Raw genomic sequence first — 18346 nt, forward strand, 5'->3', positions numbered from 1 at the left:
AAAAGGATACCATGCCCTACAAGGTGCGACTGCTGGAGGTAGGAGTCCAGACGGATGCAGCACTCAACGCCCCTCCCTCCGGACACTTGTGATTTAAGGTTCTCCCAGGAGAACTACAGTGAACACGCACCACCCGTCGCTCCCGGATCAGCCGCCATCTTGGTAGTTCCCGAGGTCGGCAAGAGCAACACGCCCGCGCGGCCCCGGCATCCTCAGCGCGCCTGCGCGGCCGCAGAGCCTCCCCCTCCCCTCTCCTCGCCGCTGTAGCCGCCGCCGCCGCCGCTGCACTGACGGCGGTACCCCCGCGCCTCAGGTGAGTGAACGCCTCCGCCCGGCCCGGTGGGGACGCGGGCGCTGCTTGCGGGGCCGTTGCTCCCCTTGCTTTCCCCTGCCCCGCCCCGTCCCCGCTGCGCGATGGAGCCCCGGGCTCTCGCTGCCATCCTCAGGACCCCCCGGCGCCCTCCGCTCTCCCTGCTCGGCGGTCGCAGTCCGCCCGGCCTCCCTCGGCCGCTCCCACAGCCCGGGCTGCGGTGCCCCGCGGGTATGCCCCCGACGACAGCGTGCAGGCGGCAGGGGCTGAGCCTCGCTGCGCCCACACTCTCAGTCGCAGGGACCCCCCGCCCTCCCCCGGCCTCAGGCACGATCCCCTTTCTCGCTCCTGTTCGGCCGGCGGCGGGGCTCGGTGGGACTCGGTGGGCCTCGGTGAGGGGCACCCATCTGTTCGCCCGCCCGCCGCAGAGCCTGGGAGGCTTGGAAGCTGGGCGGCGAACTCTGGCGCAGCCCCACGACGACCCTGCGAGGGAGGTGCTTCCTCACCCCTCAGGACAGATGAGGAAACTGAGGCAGGCAGCGGTGAAGTGTCTGCCCAAGGTCACGCGGCTGACAGAGGCATGGGCTGGCTCTTGCCCTCAGTGTCTTGGGCCACAGCGGTTGGAATTTGGAATCTTGAACCTTTAAAAAAAATTTGAAATACACTTATCTCTGGATGTGCTTTTTCAGCGTCATAAAAGGCTGCAGAAACAGTATTTTCTTGTTGAAGTACAGTTGCGGTGTTGCTGTAATAATAATAGTGTTATTAATAAGGAGCTAATGGTCACCCGCTGCTGGCTGTGCGCCTGGGATCTTGCTGGACATTGGGTCGAGATTGTCTCACTGAAGAACCTCGGCGTTTCCAATCCAGCGTGCCCGCCCTGCCTTTGCACGCACCTTTTTCCTGCAGAGTTGGCCTCCCTGTCACAGGGAGACGCGGAGCCTTCTAGCTCGGGAGGCGGGGACGCTCCCCCGGCGGCTCCCTGGCAGAACTGGGGTAAGCCTGGCGTGCCTGCGTCCAGCTTTTCCCCCAGCCTGGCCCCCGGAGGATATAATTAGCCTTTTCTGGCTGCCTGGAGATGGAGAGCAGGACGGGGCTGTGTGGAGGTGACAGAGCAAATTTGGCGAGCACTCACCTCATTCTGGGGCTTTCTGGCTCTGTGTTTACATTGAGCTTGAACATCTCAGAATTTAAAATAAAGTCAAAAGAGAAAGAGTGTTGACAAAGTGGTGCTGAATGTAAGAAGCCAGCATGATTTAAAGTCCCAAAGGAACAGCTGTAAAAGCATGTGAATGTTTCCTCCCCAAAATAACTAGCTCACACTTTTTTCTCTTCCTTAGCAAATCCTTTTTAAACACTTCAAAGCTGCATTAGCTCACCACCATCTCTGTGACGTCTTCCTTGCTTGACTTTTCCAATTAGAATTACACACACGTGTGCATACACACACACAAACACAGTAGGCCTATTAGCCCCATGAGATCAAGGGCCATCTTTGCAGCCCAAAGTACTTTAGCTCACAGTAGGTCTTTGGTAAAGACTCAGTGAATTTCCACTACTCCTTTTCATTACTCAAAGAGTGATTTTGTTGTTGTTGTTGCTTTTCTGTATTTTACACTTGCCCTTCAGTTTCTTTTTGCTGTCCCTTCCTTTATTTTTTCCAGTTTTAGTGAGAAATAATTGACATACATCACCATATATATTTAAGGCATACAGCATGATGGCTTAACGTATATTGTGAAATGATTACCACAGTAGATTCAACTAACATTCATCTTCTCATACATATGATTAAAAGAATGAAGAAAAGAATAAAGGGAAAAAATATTTTTTTCCTTGTGATTTCCCTCCTTTTAGATACACCACTCATAAAGGTCTCTAGTCCACCCTGTTGTTTCTGAAAATTGCAGATAAGAGTCCTGCATCAACAAGCCTGTTTATCCCAGACACTGGATTTGGTTTAAGTGTAGAGAGCAGTTTTGATGTGCACGTTACAGGAAGGTAGCCTGAGGCTTGTGGTCTTTTAGTCTATCCCTAAATGCATGCTAGATTTCATTTTTATATTGTTTGCCTTTTGTGGTTGACTGACCTGTTGCTACCAAAGTAGTCACAATTTTTGCCATAAATCATTTCATAGTATTTATAAAAATAAATATTCAGAAGGGCCCTTTGGGAAGCAGCATATCCGTACATAGGTTCTCTACATAAATGAGGCTTTTTAGTGAGTTCTTCCAAATAATTTTCTGCAAATATATTGAGCTGTTATGTGGAAGACATAGTGCTGGAAATGGTGAAATAGTCACCATTTAATAAAACGTAGTTTCTGTTGAGAGAGCTTACTAGCTAACTGGGAAACACCATATCTAACTAATAACTCAAGTCAGGTCTAAAAATTGTCATAATAGCTTCATGCACCAAAAGCAGTGCTAAGGTGTGAACTTGTCCAAGGTCAGACCTGGAACAACAACTTGAAAACTAGATTTTTATCCTTTATCCATGAAAGGTTTACCAGTATTTTAGTGAATTCATCCTTAAAGACGTTAATCAGCAACTCTATCAAAATTCTATTTGTGTGCTTAGAACAGGATTGAGGAAGACATAACTAAAATATGATTCATGTTTTTAAGGAAATATAATAGGTGTATCAAGGACTTTCAGGTCCAAAGATTGATAGCATTTTGGGTTTACTGCAGAACTGGTGTCAAGTCATTATATCTTGAAAGACTTTTTTAGTAGTAAAAACTATTCTCTGACATTGAAGACTGTGGACATAATTATTAAATCCTATGGTGGAGAGACTGGGTATGGCATAGGAGTTGGGAGAGGTGCAAGAGGGATGAGTTGTGCTAGTGAAAACACTTGGGGGAGGAGTTGGGACTTTCTAGGCTTTGATGGATTGGTAGGATCAGAATTAATCAAAAGGACAAGGAAAGCATTTTGAAGTAGGGTGGCAAAACTAACACAAGATAACAATGCTTGATGTGCTTAAGGGACAGTTAAAAAACTGGCTTGACCAGGGTGACTTCACCTGGATGAAAGCAGTGGTTCTCAGCCTTTAGTGCACTTCAGATCACCTGGAGAGTTTATTAAAACCCAGAAGTCTGATTCAGTCAGTATGTTTGGAGTGGGGCCCGAGTTTGTATTTTCAACAAGTTCCCTGATGATGCTGATGCTTTTAATCCAGGGACACCACTTTGAGAATCACTAGATTAGAGAGTTGAGAAGCTAGTGTCAGAAACCACTAAAGAACTTTTCTTGCCCTGGCTGGGTTGAGTGCCAGCCTGCAAAACAAAAGGTTGCTGGTTCTATTCCCGGTCAGGGCGCATGCCTGGGTTGCGGGCCAGGTCCCTGGTAGCGGGTGTGTGAGAGGCAACCATACATTGGTGTTTCTCTCCCTCTCTTTCTTCCTCCCTTCCCCTCTCTCTCAAGGTGAATAAGTAAAAAAATCTTAAAAAAACTTTTTCCCAAAAAGTGTGGGTATGTGTGCATGTTAAATATCATCAAGGAGAGTTCTGGAAATAATACATTTTAAACTGTAGTAATAGTCACTTTATGGAAGTGGGATTTAGGTGGTTGGAGAATTCACTTTTTACCTATACCTTTCTATATTTTTGCATTGTGCACCTATTGCTTTTATATTTTAAAAAAAGGAAAGCGAGCCCTGGCTGGTGTGGCTCAGTGGATTGAGTGATGGCCCGTGAACGAAAGGGTCGCTGGTGCAATTCCCAGTCAGGGCACATGCCTGGGTTGCCGGCCATGTCCCCAGTGGGGGGTGCACGAGAGGCAACCACACATTGATGTTTCTCTCCCTCCCTTCCCCTGTCTCTAAAAATAAATAAAATCTTTAAAAGAAAAAAATGAGTCATTTTTGAAGATATATACTGTACTAAAATATTTATGGATTAAAAAAGAGCCTGCTAAACTGATCTAATGTCACACAACAAACATTTTTAGAGTGTCTGCTGTGTGCCAGATGCTGCTAGGATCTGGAAATACAAAGCCTTTGCTAAAGCTCGCAGTCTGGTGACCGAGGTGGGCTGATAACAGCTCTGCTGAGTATCATTTGAACTTCATAAGAGCAAGGATGAAGGTCTAGCTTTGCTTGTGGCAGATAATAGGCGCTTGGTAAATGATAAATGATTGAGTAAATCCAGACAAGAAGTGAGGATAGTTGGAAAGAAAAGGGCAAATGGGAGATTTTGGAGGAAAAGTTGACAAATCTGAATAGGCATGCTGAAAGCAAGGGATGTGTCAAGGACTTTTAGATCCAAAGATTGATAGCACTTTGGGTTTACTGCAAACTGGGTGTCAAATTCTGAAGGGCATTTTTATTCTTTTATTTATTTATTTATTTTTAAGGAAAACAACTGATGTTTCTGCTGAGGCCCTGAGATACTACACAGATTTTGTTTGTTTATTATTTTTAGAGAGAAGAGGAGGGAGGGAGAAAGTGAGAGAAACATTGGGGTACATCGATCATTTACCACTCACATGCCTCCAACTTGGGGATCTGGCCTGCAACCCAGGCATGTGCCTTTACTGGGAATCAGACTTTCAGTTCACTGGCCAGCACTGTCTACTGAGCCACACAAGCGAGGGCTGAAAGGCCCTTTTACACCCTCCCGACCCCACCCCTTTTCTTAAGAGACTGCTTGGAAATGGCAAAGAAAAACTAAACCTAGATTGAGTATGAGTATTTGCCAAATTTCAGGGCTTTCTTTGGTAAATGAAAGTTTTTCTCTTTAATCACAGTGTTAATTCTGTTGTGTTTATACTATTTACCTATAATCTGGCCATAAAATGTTTATTATGTGAAATTAATTGAGATACTTGGAAGATGTTTTAAATACCATACAAAAATGGGTTGTGTTATGTCTTTTGGTCTTACCTCTTCAGTGGGGGGAATGGTACCGTCCACTCAGAATTCTGTCATGTTTCTCACAATGCAGTGCCTGACAGTTTGGAGTGTTATCAGTCCTAAATACATATCCATTGTTGATGGCTGAATGGGGTGTACCCTAGAGGAAATATGGCTTTGTTGCATTCTGAGTTGAATTTTATGTACTATTTACATTATCAAGCAGGCTATGCTTTTAAACTTGGTTGCTAGTAAGGAATATGAAGTAGGCATTCTTCCCAGCTCTTTGTGTGGAGGTGCTCTGTTTTATCTTCCCCAGAGATTTAATATAGGAAAATTAATTTCTCAAGTGGCTTACCCCAGGCTTTGGCTCTATCATTAGACTGTAATCACTTTACCCCCTAAAAATACCCATAGTCTACAGTTTGGGGTTTTCAGTTGATCGGGTAAAATTTTCTCCTATAGTCACTCTTCACACTTGATTTTATTACTTATTAAGATTTTTCTGTTATAAGTTTTTCAGTATTTTTTTTTTAAGATAATGCGATTTCAGGTTTGAAGGCAACAGCTATTATTTTGGGGGAACTGGGAGAATGATGGCCTAAAAACTCATAAACATAATAAAGCAGGGTAAGGAAAATTGTATGTAGCTCATAAAAACAGTATGAAATTGCTTCCCATTTCTACTGATAACCTAAGATTAGCAGTCATGTCAGCTTTTCCCTTAATTGGTAATTGTCATATCATAGTTTCCCCATAAATACGGTTTGCTTTCAAAACAGACACGGTTGTTTATTTTAAATAGCAGTTTTAATCCTTAGAATGCTTCTACATTTTTAAGTCTGAACTTTCAACTTAGAGTAAAAGGGGAATACTTTCTAAAATTGTGACATTTGAGCTCTAACCCTGTGTTATGTGAAGCCATAATACTTGGCAGAGGGAGAAGAGAGGAATCAGACTACTGTCTCACTCTCCTTACAGTTGAGAAAGCTCTGGGGACAGGACCCCTTCTGCCATTCTTCAATTTTTGAAGATGTCCCATCTTTTAAACCTTTGTGTTGAAAGATGGATTTAACCAGGGCTTTTACCAAAACGTGGCTTTGGATGACTAGGCAGTCCACAGGGTTGCTTTTCGACTACCTCCAGAGAGGTGTGGTTCCCTCCTATTAATTAAAGTAATAATGCTAATACTTAATAATACCCAGTTGTGTATTAATAATGCTTAAACTTTATATGGTGCTCTTCAGTTTAAAAATTCTTTGCTCAATAAGATCCTGGTCAACTCCCGTAGCCAAACCTGAGAAAAAGAAGAAGAATTAATGATCAGTTGGCATCAAGTGGGAAAAGTTGTTTATGGAAGGCTGCCAAGCTGTAGATGGAGGCTGCTCAGGTTCAAATCCTTACTCAGTCACCCACTAGCTGGGTGACCTTTGGCATATTACAAAACCTCTCCAAGTGTCAGTTTTTTCATCTATAAAATAGGGAGGATTATAGCACCCTATTTTACAAGTGTGTTGGAAAATAAAATGAAATAATGAGTGGACAAAGTGCTTATTATGGTATTTGGCATATAATAACTGCTCAATAAATTAGGCTAGAATGAGTATTAAAAGCACTGCATCTTAGGATTCTGGTGTTTTTTTTTTTTAACTCTGCTCAGGCTGAGTTAAAGGACAGATTGTTTTTGGGGATTCTGCCTTATAGCTGACGGGAACCCAGTGCCCACCCCAAGAGCACATACCAGGGTCTTACCAGCAGTCCTGGTGCCCTGAGCTGTCCTTCAAGAGAGGAAGACAGAAGGAGATGCTTCTGCTTCTAGAGTTCCTTTAGTGTGATCCCCATGTTAGAGCTTCAGCTGGTTGATGGGTGTCTGGGGTTAATAAGAAGGCCCCTGGATCGGCATTGTTTTGTTTTAGTGGTTCTTTGCACCAGTACCCTGTGATGAATAGAATGAATGCTGGGGTGGGCGCCAGGGGAGCAAAAGCAGGTTTATATTTGTGAGTATGTGAAACAGTCTATTCTTGTATTACTAATTATTGTATGATTTTCCATACAAACATCTGTAAACCTACTTTTGCCCCACCCTGTAGGACAGACTCAGATTTCCAGCTTGACAGTCTTCACAAACCTATTTACCACCTGTTGCGAGAATCAAGGAAGGACACAATAGAAAGGTGGGCCTGTTGCAAAGGGTGCTGCCCCTTTTCAGAAAAACAGGTCTGTGGGCCAGAGGCATGTTTCCGGTTAAAATGAGGGTCTGTGATCACGCTTTAGCGCTTACCTTTGATCACTTTTCCTCCCACCTTTGCCTATGCGATAGAATCTCTGAGAGTATTTCTCCTGGTGAAGAGGAACCCAGACTTCCCTTTGTGTGGAATACAAAAGCTCAGTGAAGTTGTATTTTAAAAAGTCATTGTCTCTTTCACAGGAGCTGGGTGGTTTGGCTTGTTTATTGTGCTTCCTGGAAAGTCTCCTGAGGCCCTTTCCTTTCCTAAGGGCCCCCAGGAGGCAGCAATGAAACCAACATCCATTACCCCAGATGCTTGTGGGATTGCTTAAGTCAGTAGTGTCTCGATTAAATTAATTCAGGCTTTAACCCTGGAAAAACTTGAGGGCCAACTCATCCGAAAATTGTGCTTCTTATAGACTGAAGTATGGAAATTAGCCCAGTACTCTGTGAGATCTTTCAGAGCCTGGGATAGGAGTCCAGATGCCCATCCCAGCCCCTCACCTAACTGGCTCTGTGAAATTAGGCAAATTACTTAAATTTCTAGGCCTCTATTCTAACATCTGAGGATGAGGGCATGATTGTGGACCAGCAATTTTCAACTGCCAACACAATAGCCATCTGGTGTAAATTAATGAAAATTATACCTTTTTTTTGGTCAGATCAGCAAAATACATATTTTTGGGGGTGCTGCAGAATTTTAGTAATTAGTTTATGTGTACCATGAGATGAAAAGGTTAAAATTGCCGTGGTAGACTAGTGGTTCTCAGTCCTTAGCTACATTCTAATAGTCATCTGTGGAGTTTTAAAAACTATCAGGGCCCTACCCGAGGCTGATAAGATTGGATTTTTAGGATTGGAGGCTGGGTATTGCTATTCTTCAAAGCTCCCAAGTCTTTCTAATGTGTAGCTAGAAACTGTCAGATGAAATGACCATGTTTTAAACAATTGTGTCATTCTGCTCAGGAACCCTCAGTGGTTGTCCATACATAAAGTCCCATTTATGTCCTCTGCGTTTTGACCAGCCTTGTCTTCTTTCCCAGCTACGTTGTTCTTTTTGGTGTCTCCTGGATTTATGTTGTGCATTTCTTTCTTTCCAGCTCCTGACATCCTTACCTGGAATGTCCTCTCTTTCCTTACAGCTATCCAAAATGTATCCATTCAAGACCCATCGTTCTTACCTCCTTTGGGAAACTCCTGACCATTCCCATCCTTATTTATTTCTCCCATTGGTTATTTCTGCACTGGTTCTAAGCTCTGACTAAATGTAGTGAACAGTAGATGCAGTATAAGACGTGATACTCAAGCATCATTCTGACCTTTTGGGAGGTGTAGGACACATGACAGTGCCACTGGTTTGACTTACATACTATCAAACATCTGTGTGATACCTTTTATTGATGCCTCTCTCATTATGTGTGTTTATCTTGTAAATATTAGCTAATGGATAGCTCTCTCTGACCTGACTTCAGTGGGCATTTTTAGCCTTATCTCCTATTTCCAACAGGAACCTTCTGCTCTTGCCAAACTGGACCATTTTCCAACAGACTTATGCTTTTTCCTATCCCTGTGTTTAAGTTATCCTCCATTTCTGGAATTTCTTCTTAGTCTTCTGTTATCCTCACCTACAGGAATTTTATCTATTCTCCAAGATTTAGTTCAAATATTACCTCTTCCATGAATCTTACTCTCTGTACCTACAACTCTATTAACTGACTTTTGCCCTAAACCTCCATAATCCTTAGAGCAGTAGTTATCAACTAGGGGTAGTTTTGCCTCTCCCAACACCCCTCCCCCCAGTAGGACATTTGGCAATATCTGGAGACAGATTTGGTTATCACAAGTGTTGGAGGAGGATGCTACTGTCGTTTATGGGTAGAGGCCAGGGATGTTCCTAAACATTCTCTACACGGGACAGTCCCCCCACAACAAAAATACCTGGCCCAAAATGTCAGTGATGCCAAACTTGAAAAACTGCCTTAGAGTTGGTCAAATTCATAGGCTCGTGTCTGTACTGCTTTGAATTGTAGTGGTTTGTTTATAGACTTAATCTCCTCTACTCAGTTAAATTAATGGGTGAAGGCAAACTCCAGTCCTAAATCTTGGCATTCTTGTTACTAACTTCATATTAGGGTTTAATCCTCAAGCCTGTGGCCTGATCCTAACCACTCTGTAATTTAGGACCAGAGATAGAGTGTGGTGTGGGTACAGTAAGGCAATCTGCTGAATTTCACTCCTTTTTACCCCCAAGCCTTTAATCTGTGATAACCTGGGAGACAGTGTGTTGCAGGGCATAGAGTGAGCATTGGGGTCAGGAGAAAATTGGGTTTCAGTTCCAGCTGTCGCATTTATTAGTTGTATTGTTTTGGTTACTCCATTTCACCTCTTTAAGCTTCAGTTTCCTTATCTCTATAATAGATGCCAGTGCCTCAGTGTTTCGCCTCACAAGAACGTAGTGATCATCAGTAAGATATAAAGATGCTTTGTGAATTGTAAAGCGCTATAGTATTGCTTATTCAACCAGCAGCTTATAGGTGAAAAATAGAGGATATGCGTCAGTTTGCTGTAGGAGCACCACTGTCTGCCTTCTCAGTTGGTCCCGTGGCCACTTTCTGCAGCTTTTCAGCCATAACTGTTTCAGCACCAGCTCCAGCTAGCCCCGTCCAGCTCATTCTCCTCAGTATGCCTTCTTTGTTTGCTGTCTCCATTCTGTTTTGGTTGTCTGTCTGCAGTCTTGCCAAAACCAAAAGTAATTGGCTTTGCCTCTAGAATACAAACTATGGCCTGGCATCAGTATATCCTGGCAAAGCTTGATGAAGGCCACACAAATTACCTTGGTCATGGGGGAAGGCTACAAAACAAGACAGCATGTAGTTTAGAAAGCCAATAGTATATACAGCCCCTTACTGTTTTTTTAAGTAACAAAGCAGTGTTTTTAAGCACTGGAAATCTCACTGAGCTTTCTCTGACTAAATGGTCAAAGCACAGATTGAGATAAAAGCCTGAGACCCTCATGTCTGTGGGGTCAGGCCGAGTGTACCCCGCTGATTCGCTGAGTGACCTTCAGCTAGTATTTCAACCTAATCAGGTTGATAACTGAGTGACATTTTATGATTGTAGTAAGAATCAAATGAAGTGGGGGATAGGGGAACTATTCCCCTAGGAGGGAATGTAAAATCTAAAACTGCATTTGCAGGGAGCTTCTGGGTCACAGAATGTCAGCCCTGTCAGAGCCAAAAAGGTCATCTTGCCCAACCTCTTCCCTTGACAAATGGGGAAAGTGAGGTCTAGAAAGAGAAAATGCTTGGCCCAGTGCCACTTAGCTAGGTAGGTGCCCACATCTAGAGTCTGCATCTGATGTGCTTTAGGGCTCTTTCCATGACTGGAAGAATCTGGGCATCCATTTTTTCTGAGTGAACAAAGGTTGCACTCAAACATCGTTGGACTGTATTTAAACTGCGTTCCTCAGAGCCCTAGCTAGCTGTCTCACCACCACTTAAGCTAGCAGCGCCCCTACACTTTTTCTGTTCTCTATTTCAGAGTTTTGGTGCAAAAACTAAATCAGTTGTCTTGATGATCTTTAAAGTTCCTCTCGCGTGCTGACTGAGTATCAAAGAACACTAGTGCCTCTCCTGGCCATCCTAGGAACATTTCTGCTTACATTTAAATTCAGAAATGTCAATTTCTTTATTTCTGCAAGGTCATAGTCATGGGCTTTTTTTTTTTCCCCCTGCTTTTTTGCACAGAGAACTGAACCTCATTTTTCCTAGATTTTAATACTGTTGACTTTCATGGTCAAAAATAATGGCCCTTTCCTAGTCCTCCTCCTACTCCTTTCCTCTTCAGTATTTGACAGTTATCTCCCCATTCCTGTAAATTTCTCTCATCCCTTGACTTCTTTGACTTTGTAGTTCTGTATTACCTCTTGCATCTCTAGAGTATTTTTTTTTTCTCTGTTTCTTACTGATTCTGCTTTCTTTTCCATCACTGAGTTGTCTTTCAGAAGAGCCCGAGATTCCCAGCTCCTTCATGTCTCTGGCTTGGTGAATGCTGTGAGGGAGGAAAAATAATTCTACCCTTAGCTGGACTACTAATCACATTGACACAAAACAGATTAGAAGGAGAAAACAAAGTTCAATAAAATATATACCTCCTGTATACATGGGAGGGACCCAGGAAAACTGAGTAATTCTCCAAAATGTCGAAGCCTTCACCTTAAATACTACCTTCAGCTAAAGACCAAAGAAGGTGTTGGGGATGGACAATCAGCTCTGGGAAGTTACCAGGCAAAGCACAATAATCAAGAATTATTGATTGGTTCCCTTGAGCTCAAAATAATCAAGAATAAGATTGTTATAGAGATTTAAGTCCATGTCTTCTCTATTGATAGTGAATGCAGGCCTGGTATAGTGAGGGAAACACACATACAGATGGAGATTTCCCTTACAAATGTAAATATCCTTTTACAATGTCCTACTTGGTATTCAGAGTTTTTCCCTTGTCTGTTGTTTCTTAAAATTAATCAGCCTGAAATAATATCCCAAAGATTTTGGTGTGGCAAACTCTGCTCCCCTTTAGCACGTACAGATTTTCCTCACTAAATCTCACTCTGCTGTGCACTGGTCTCCTGGATGTCCAGTTTTTAGCTGCGACTCAAAATTGATTTTTTTTCCACCACTTTCTGTTACTGCTTTTTAGTTCCCCCATTTCTGTTCATTGCACCATCATTCTTTTTTATCCCTGTAACTAGAAGCAGTGGGGGAGGAAGAAAGTTTCCTTTACCCTCAAGGTTCTTTCAGCTGACCTAATAATAAATAAATATGAAATAGATTAACATGAGAAAATAACCAAATGTAATTACATACATATGTATGGAAAGAAACCCTACATACCTGAGAGAGTCAGAGATAGAAAGGGAAATTTAGATATAAGACATTCTGAGCCAGGAATGAAGTAAAGCCTTTGGGACTTCAAAAAATATTCAGTAATTCCAGAGAGAGCACATGTTCAGCAATTATTAGTTTGTCCTACCATATAGGTAGGTAAAAAGTCATTTCTGCTGATAATTCTTCATGTGGGCAAGGCCCCTAAATCCTTCTAGCTAGTGGAGGGTGGGGAGCTGGACAGGAGTTTCATTTGAGCCTGCAGGGTCTTGGTTCCCTTGAGCTCAAAATAATCTGCATACCTCTTAATGCACGTCTTGGGGTTCCTTATTCTGAACCCCTACAAAACCTTGACAAAATCTGACTTCTCTGACTTTATGCTATTTTTACCAATTTTATACCTCAAATCGCCCATCTTCATATCTATGATTCCAATAACATCAGGGCCTTGTCACTTTTCAGCTAGTTTTCTGCCCTAAACTACTAAACTCCTCCTTTCTCCAGTATTCCCCTTTTAGTTACTCTGGCCTGTTGAATCTTTTTGAAATACCATCTCATATATTTTTTAGAGGAAGGCAGGATAAAATTAGATTAATAGTGACTTTCTCTGCCCCATCCTCCTCATCTCTATTAGGGATTATGCTAATAATCAAGCCTTTCCATTCTTTATCTCTTCAGATGATGAGGTCACCTATTGAACAGTTATCACTCAAAACTGATTGTGTCTAAGATCCTGAACCAAGATACCCAGGTCTGTTTGAGTCTCACTGTTATAACAACAAGCAAGAAATAGCCCTTGTTCCTGAAACTGGTTACCAAGTAATAGCTGGAATTTTGTTTCTCTTTTCCCCACCCATGTTCTCTTGGTCTGGAGCTTAACTACCAAAACATTGAGATTTCTTGTCCTGATGTGATGACTCAAACCTTCATTCTAAGGCATCTAAGTCACTGGTGGTATGGGACTGCTCTGGGCTTCTCTTACTTTGACTTCAAGGAAGTGCCCTGTGGATAGAGAGGGACAGAAGAAACTTGCCCAGGGTTCTATAGCCAGTAGATGGAGCCTGGTGTTCGTATTATGGTATAGTGGGAAAAGCAAAGGCTTTTAAGTCCTTGCCCTATTACTTAGATGTGGGATATTGGAAAAGTCATTTAACTTCTCTCTAAGCCTAAGTTTCTCATCTTTAAGAAATGAAGATATCTACCTGAGACGACTGTTATGAATATTAAACATAAGGTGCTTAGGTTATAATTCCTGGCACAATGTAGAATTTATACTTTACCCTTTTCCTTTCTAGCCATTTGGTACCAGGCGTATTTCCTCAGTTTGAGGAAGACTAGTTTATACTTTTCAGTCCTTCCTCTACCTCGTAAAGCTGGGAAAGAGTGTAAACATTTTGTTATTTACTGTAGTTTATAAATCCCTACCAGCTTTTAAAAAATATTAATAGCCCTTAGTACCAGGGTGAATCTGGCAGCCATATCATTTGTGCAGATGAGGGAACTGCAGGCCTCAGATCTCCAGGAGGAAGCCGATCTGTGTAGCTGGGAGATCTAGAGATGGAATTTTCCACCATGTGGTCTTAGTTTTCTTATAGATGTTATAAAACTGTTCATTGGCAAATGCTCAGGACAATGAGAACTAAGCAAAAATTGCGTCTCCAGAAGAACACATTAGGTCCCCTATAATGTAGAAGGTGAACATCTATTGTCTTGTTGCCAACTCCTAAGTCACACTGTAGCAGCGTCCTCTCCTGCCGTTGAGTCTGCACTGGACCCATCTGATAGGGAGAGCCTTCTCATTTAATTTGAGTCTTTATTTAAGTGTTTGTCTTGGCACAAACATCACATTTTTTTCATTTTTAAAAGATGCATGGGAACACTTCGTGAATGCCAGTCACTTTGGACCTGAGGGAAGCTCGGGCTTTCCTTTGTCCCTGAGGCTCTTGGACGGGCTCTTTGTGGAGTCATATTGAGTAATCAACATCTTGAAGTACCCTGCTTTCAAGTGAGTGAGTTAGAGTAGGGAATAAAGCAGGTGTGTTGGAAAAAGTTTTAGGAAATCACCATTTTACATAAGAAAAAAGAACAAATGGAAATAGACTAAAATGTCATCAATAATCGTCTTTATATGGAAGGGTTAAGTAAAATACCTTTTAATTATCCTGTGGTTTCCACATTTTCTAAAGTGAGCACATACAGTATTGCTTTTATAATAGGAAAAAGGACTTAAAATTGCCATTCTAAATTACTGATAAATAGTGAATTACAAATGAAAAGCTGCCACAGTTTATAATGTGATATAATACACAACACGCCAGTTAGGTCAATATTTTTAGAGTTAACTGGATTGAAACACATCTGTAAAATAGAGAATTGTGAATGGTGACTGAAATTTGTAATAAAAGATTCAAGCCACCTCATTTATTTTTGAAATATAAGTGTTAAAAAATAAAATAAAATTCCACCTCTGGGCATTCAGTAGTTTAATCAAGTTTATAGGGTGCCTGGGATCTGAGAAAAGAACTGTATTCTCTAGGGAAGTTTAATTATCACCAGGCTTGGGCTCTCTTAGTGTCACAAATGTTTGGGATGCTTATGGTTGGGAAGTGAGGTCTGTAGTTTGAGGAGAGCTCCCGATTGGCATCCTCTGGTTCCTTCAAAGGAATGATAAAAGCCACCAGTCTTGCCCACACTCAGTGGAGGTAGAGGGTTATACAAGGATGTGAATACCAGGAGGCAGAGATCATAGAGGCCACTCTGATTCTGTCTCCCATAACTATCTAATTTCCTGTGTCTTCAGCACCCTGAGCAGTGCATGACATACTAACTTCTAATATTTGAATGAATAGATATAATGGGGCTATGTATTTCCAACTTGGAGTTTAAGACTTTTTCTTCACTTCCTTCTCTTCTGTTTCAGAGTTACTGATTTATTTTTGAGAATCCTCTACTTTCATCTGTCCTCATGGATGAACTTCAGGATGTTCAACTCACAGAGATCAAACCACTTCTGAATGATAAGGTAAAGACTACTCTATTTTCACTAAAATCTAGAGATTGCTCTTCTCACCGAAATGTCTTTTTTTCCTGTGATTATTCATTTCTATATTATCTAAATGGTAACTAACCCAAAACACATTTAGCTTGACTTTCTGTGGAGGGAATACTTTTTTTAAAATTGATTTTAAAGAGAGAAACATCTATTTGTTGTTGCACTTATTTATGCATTCATTGGTTGCTCCTTGTGTGTGTCCTGACCAGGGATTGAACTCACAACCTTGGCATATTATGACAGCGCTCTAACCAACTGAGTTACCTAGCCAGGGCTAGAGGGAATACTTTTAAAAATATATTCTTTAGCCATCTTTTTGATGCCTTTCCTCTTTTTTCTTTCTTCCTACTTTGCTTTTACGGGCCAAATTCAGTCAAGGTACCCTTGAGATTTTCTTGTTTTACAAGTAGAGATAGTAAGGGAAAAACCAATAGGCAAAGTTAAGGAGAAATTATGAGAATGGGGTTTAACTTAGAATCCAAGTGTCTTGAGTTTCAGTTTCTCTAAGGAAGACTTAACTAACATGCATGGCTGGTAAGGTACATAGGCTACAACACTCTCCCTGAAGTTTGTCAAGTGAGCAGTGCGACCCTTCTGTCAATGTTGAGGTTTTCGTCAGGGATGCCTGGATAGGTAATGTACCTCATTTTTATGCTAGTGTTAGAGAACTGCACAAAGTAAAGAGTGGTGCAATACAAGTTACCAAAAAGCTGAGAAAGGCTTTTCCTCTCTGCGGTCCCTCTCTATTCAGTAAATGTGCCTGAAATTCCTTCTTTCCAATCTTCTTCTTTTGGTGTATTGTCATTGTTCCCTATTAAAATATTCTCGTAGCTTGGTGTGAATGACTACATGGTATTCTTTCCTGAGGGAAGTATTACTGGAGAGTGAAGGTGAAGTGGGTGAGGTGGGGATAAGGGGTACACCAAAAGGTGCTGTTGCTTTTTACCTTTGTTGCCCAAAGGAAGGTCCTTCACCTACAACTTCTGCGGCTGTTGACTTGCTGTGTCATTCATTCATTTGCTCTTGAATCCTGTCAGCCTCATGGTCTTCCCTGTGATGTCATCTCTCCATCCCCACTCTCACTCCTTTCTTTATCTTTTCACCAGATTTCTTGCTCTTTCCCTTGGCAAGCTGCACACTTTGTATATCTCCCTTTGGCTTATTTTGCAGCTTCCTGCTCATGTTTTTAAAAAACTCTCCTTTAAGTAGTGTCTTTTGGTATCTGTGAAGGGCTGTCCCAAAAATCATGTGCCACAAAGAAGAGGAAGGAAATAAAATTTGCTTCCGTAGAGCTTACGTATAGCCACAGCAGTGAATAGTTATAAGGCAGGTAGGAGTAGGCAGTTTAGCTACAGGGGGGTAGTAACCTATCCTAAATCTGGCTGATCACCAGAATCAGCTGGGGAATTGTTTAAAAATACAGATTCCTGGGTCCCACCTACACCAACTAAATTGGAATCGGAGAGGAGGAGATCAGGGGACACACACACATACCCTTCTGCTATCAGCGGTCCTCAGCTTTGGCTGCTTGTTGGAATTATTTGGGGAGATTTAAAAAATACCAATGCCTAGGTCCTACTTCCAGAGATTCTGATTGTATTGTTCTAGGATGTAGTTGAGCTTCTTTTTTAAAAACTCCCATAATTGAGAACCATGCCTAAAGTGATTGTGATTAGCCAATGTTGGAAAACCATGATCTGATGGGTCTCAAATGTTTGAGGACTGAGACACAAATAAGAGGAGGACCCTCTTCTGACCCTGAAAGTCCACAGGATGCCTGAAGGGGCACCTACACGAAAGAGTTGCAGAAGTTAATTGACTGGATAACTCACTGAGAAAGCATATGGAAAAGGAAAAATTCAGTGCATGTGACCATAGAAAAGCACTGAGTTAATTTCTAGATCCTTCTCTCTTGAGGCCACCTGGATGCCCAAGGGACAGAATTGTGCCCCGCTCCCCCCAAATTCCTATGTTGAGCCCCCCATGTGGCTTTATTGAAGGTAGGGCCTTTAAGGAGGTAATTAAGGTTACATGAGGTCATAAGAGTTATAGCCCTAATCCAATAGGATTGGTGGCCCTTTAAGAAGAGGGGAGAGAGGGAGACAGCTGCCATGTGAGGACCCAGCAAGATGGTGGCCATTGGCAAGCCAGGAAGAGAGCTCTCTCCAGAAACTAAACCTGCCGGAATCTTGATCTTAATTTACAGCCTTTAAAACTGTGAGAAGATACTGTATTTTGCCAGGTATAATATGCTCCTGTATATGATGCGGACCTACGTTTTTGGCCCAAATTTTCAGGAAAAGACTTTTTCATTTTAATTTTTTAATTCATTTATTTATTTGTGTTTAGAAACAAACCGATTATCATATTCCAGGGTATTATTTTGCATACAGATATTGTTACTGCTTTTTAGAGTTACACTTTTAACACATACACATAAATATAAGAATTTAAAGCATTTATAAGATACGGAATTAGTACTACCCATGTATAATGAGCACCCTTAGTTTTCCCTCAAAAATTTGGGCAAAAAAGTGTGTATTATACATGGCAAAATACAGTACATTTCTATTGTTTCAGTCACTCAGGCAGCCCAAGCAGCCTAAGATATCAAGTAATTAATGCCTCACTTCCTAACATCTGTTAGCTCCTCTTGGATATGCCTGTGCTGTTCCTGCCCACTTCCCACGCTCCCTTTCTCTCCCTGAGAAGTACTCCTATCCAATCACCATGCATGAGAGCCCCTCTGCTTCAGCGAAGCTTTATAGAAATAGATTGGCAAGAGGCCCACTTCGGGTCGTGGCATTCCCAAAGAATTTCACTATTAGTCCCTCCTGCCTCAAAGTATGAATGCTTCTGTCTTTGCCCAGCAGGTAGGCACTTTTGCATACATTGTAAAAGGTATAACGAAGACAGTGCCTTTCATCCAATGTTTCATTTGATCCTGCCAATAGCTTGGTGATGTAGGACACACAGATCAATTTATTCCCATATTGCTGGTGAGGAAACTAAGGCT

At 42.0% G+C, this 18346-nt stretch overlaps 1 protein-coding gene across 2 annotated transcripts in view; it reads left to right on the top strand.

Annotated features, from left to right (window-relative positions):
• The first annotated feature begins 218 nt into the window (after positions 1 to 218).
• NDRG3 (NDRG family member 3) overlaps positions 219 to 18346 on the top strand; it is a 67798-nt gene continuing 49670 nt past the window's right edge. For both annotated transcript variants that reach the window (XM_054573789.1, XM_054573790.1), the window contains exons 1-2: positions 219 to 313; positions 15199 to 15300. In XM_054573789.1, the coding sequence (XP_054429764.1) occupies positions 15244 to 15300 (57 nt within the window). In that variant the 5' untranslated portion in view covers positions 219 to 313; positions 15199 to 15243. The remainder of the gene's footprint in view (positions 314 to 15198; positions 15301 to 18346) is intronic.

This window comes from Pteronotus mesoamericanus, unplaced genomic scaffold, assembly GCF_021234165.1.
Source record: "Pteronotus mesoamericanus isolate MK-2021 breed Mesoamerican mustached bat unplaced genomic scaffold, CSHL_Meso_final contig_25, whole genome shotgun sequence".
NCBI classification, from domain to species: domain Eukaryota; kingdom Metazoa; phylum Chordata; class Mammalia; order Chiroptera; family Mormoopidae; genus Pteronotus; species Pteronotus mesoamericanus.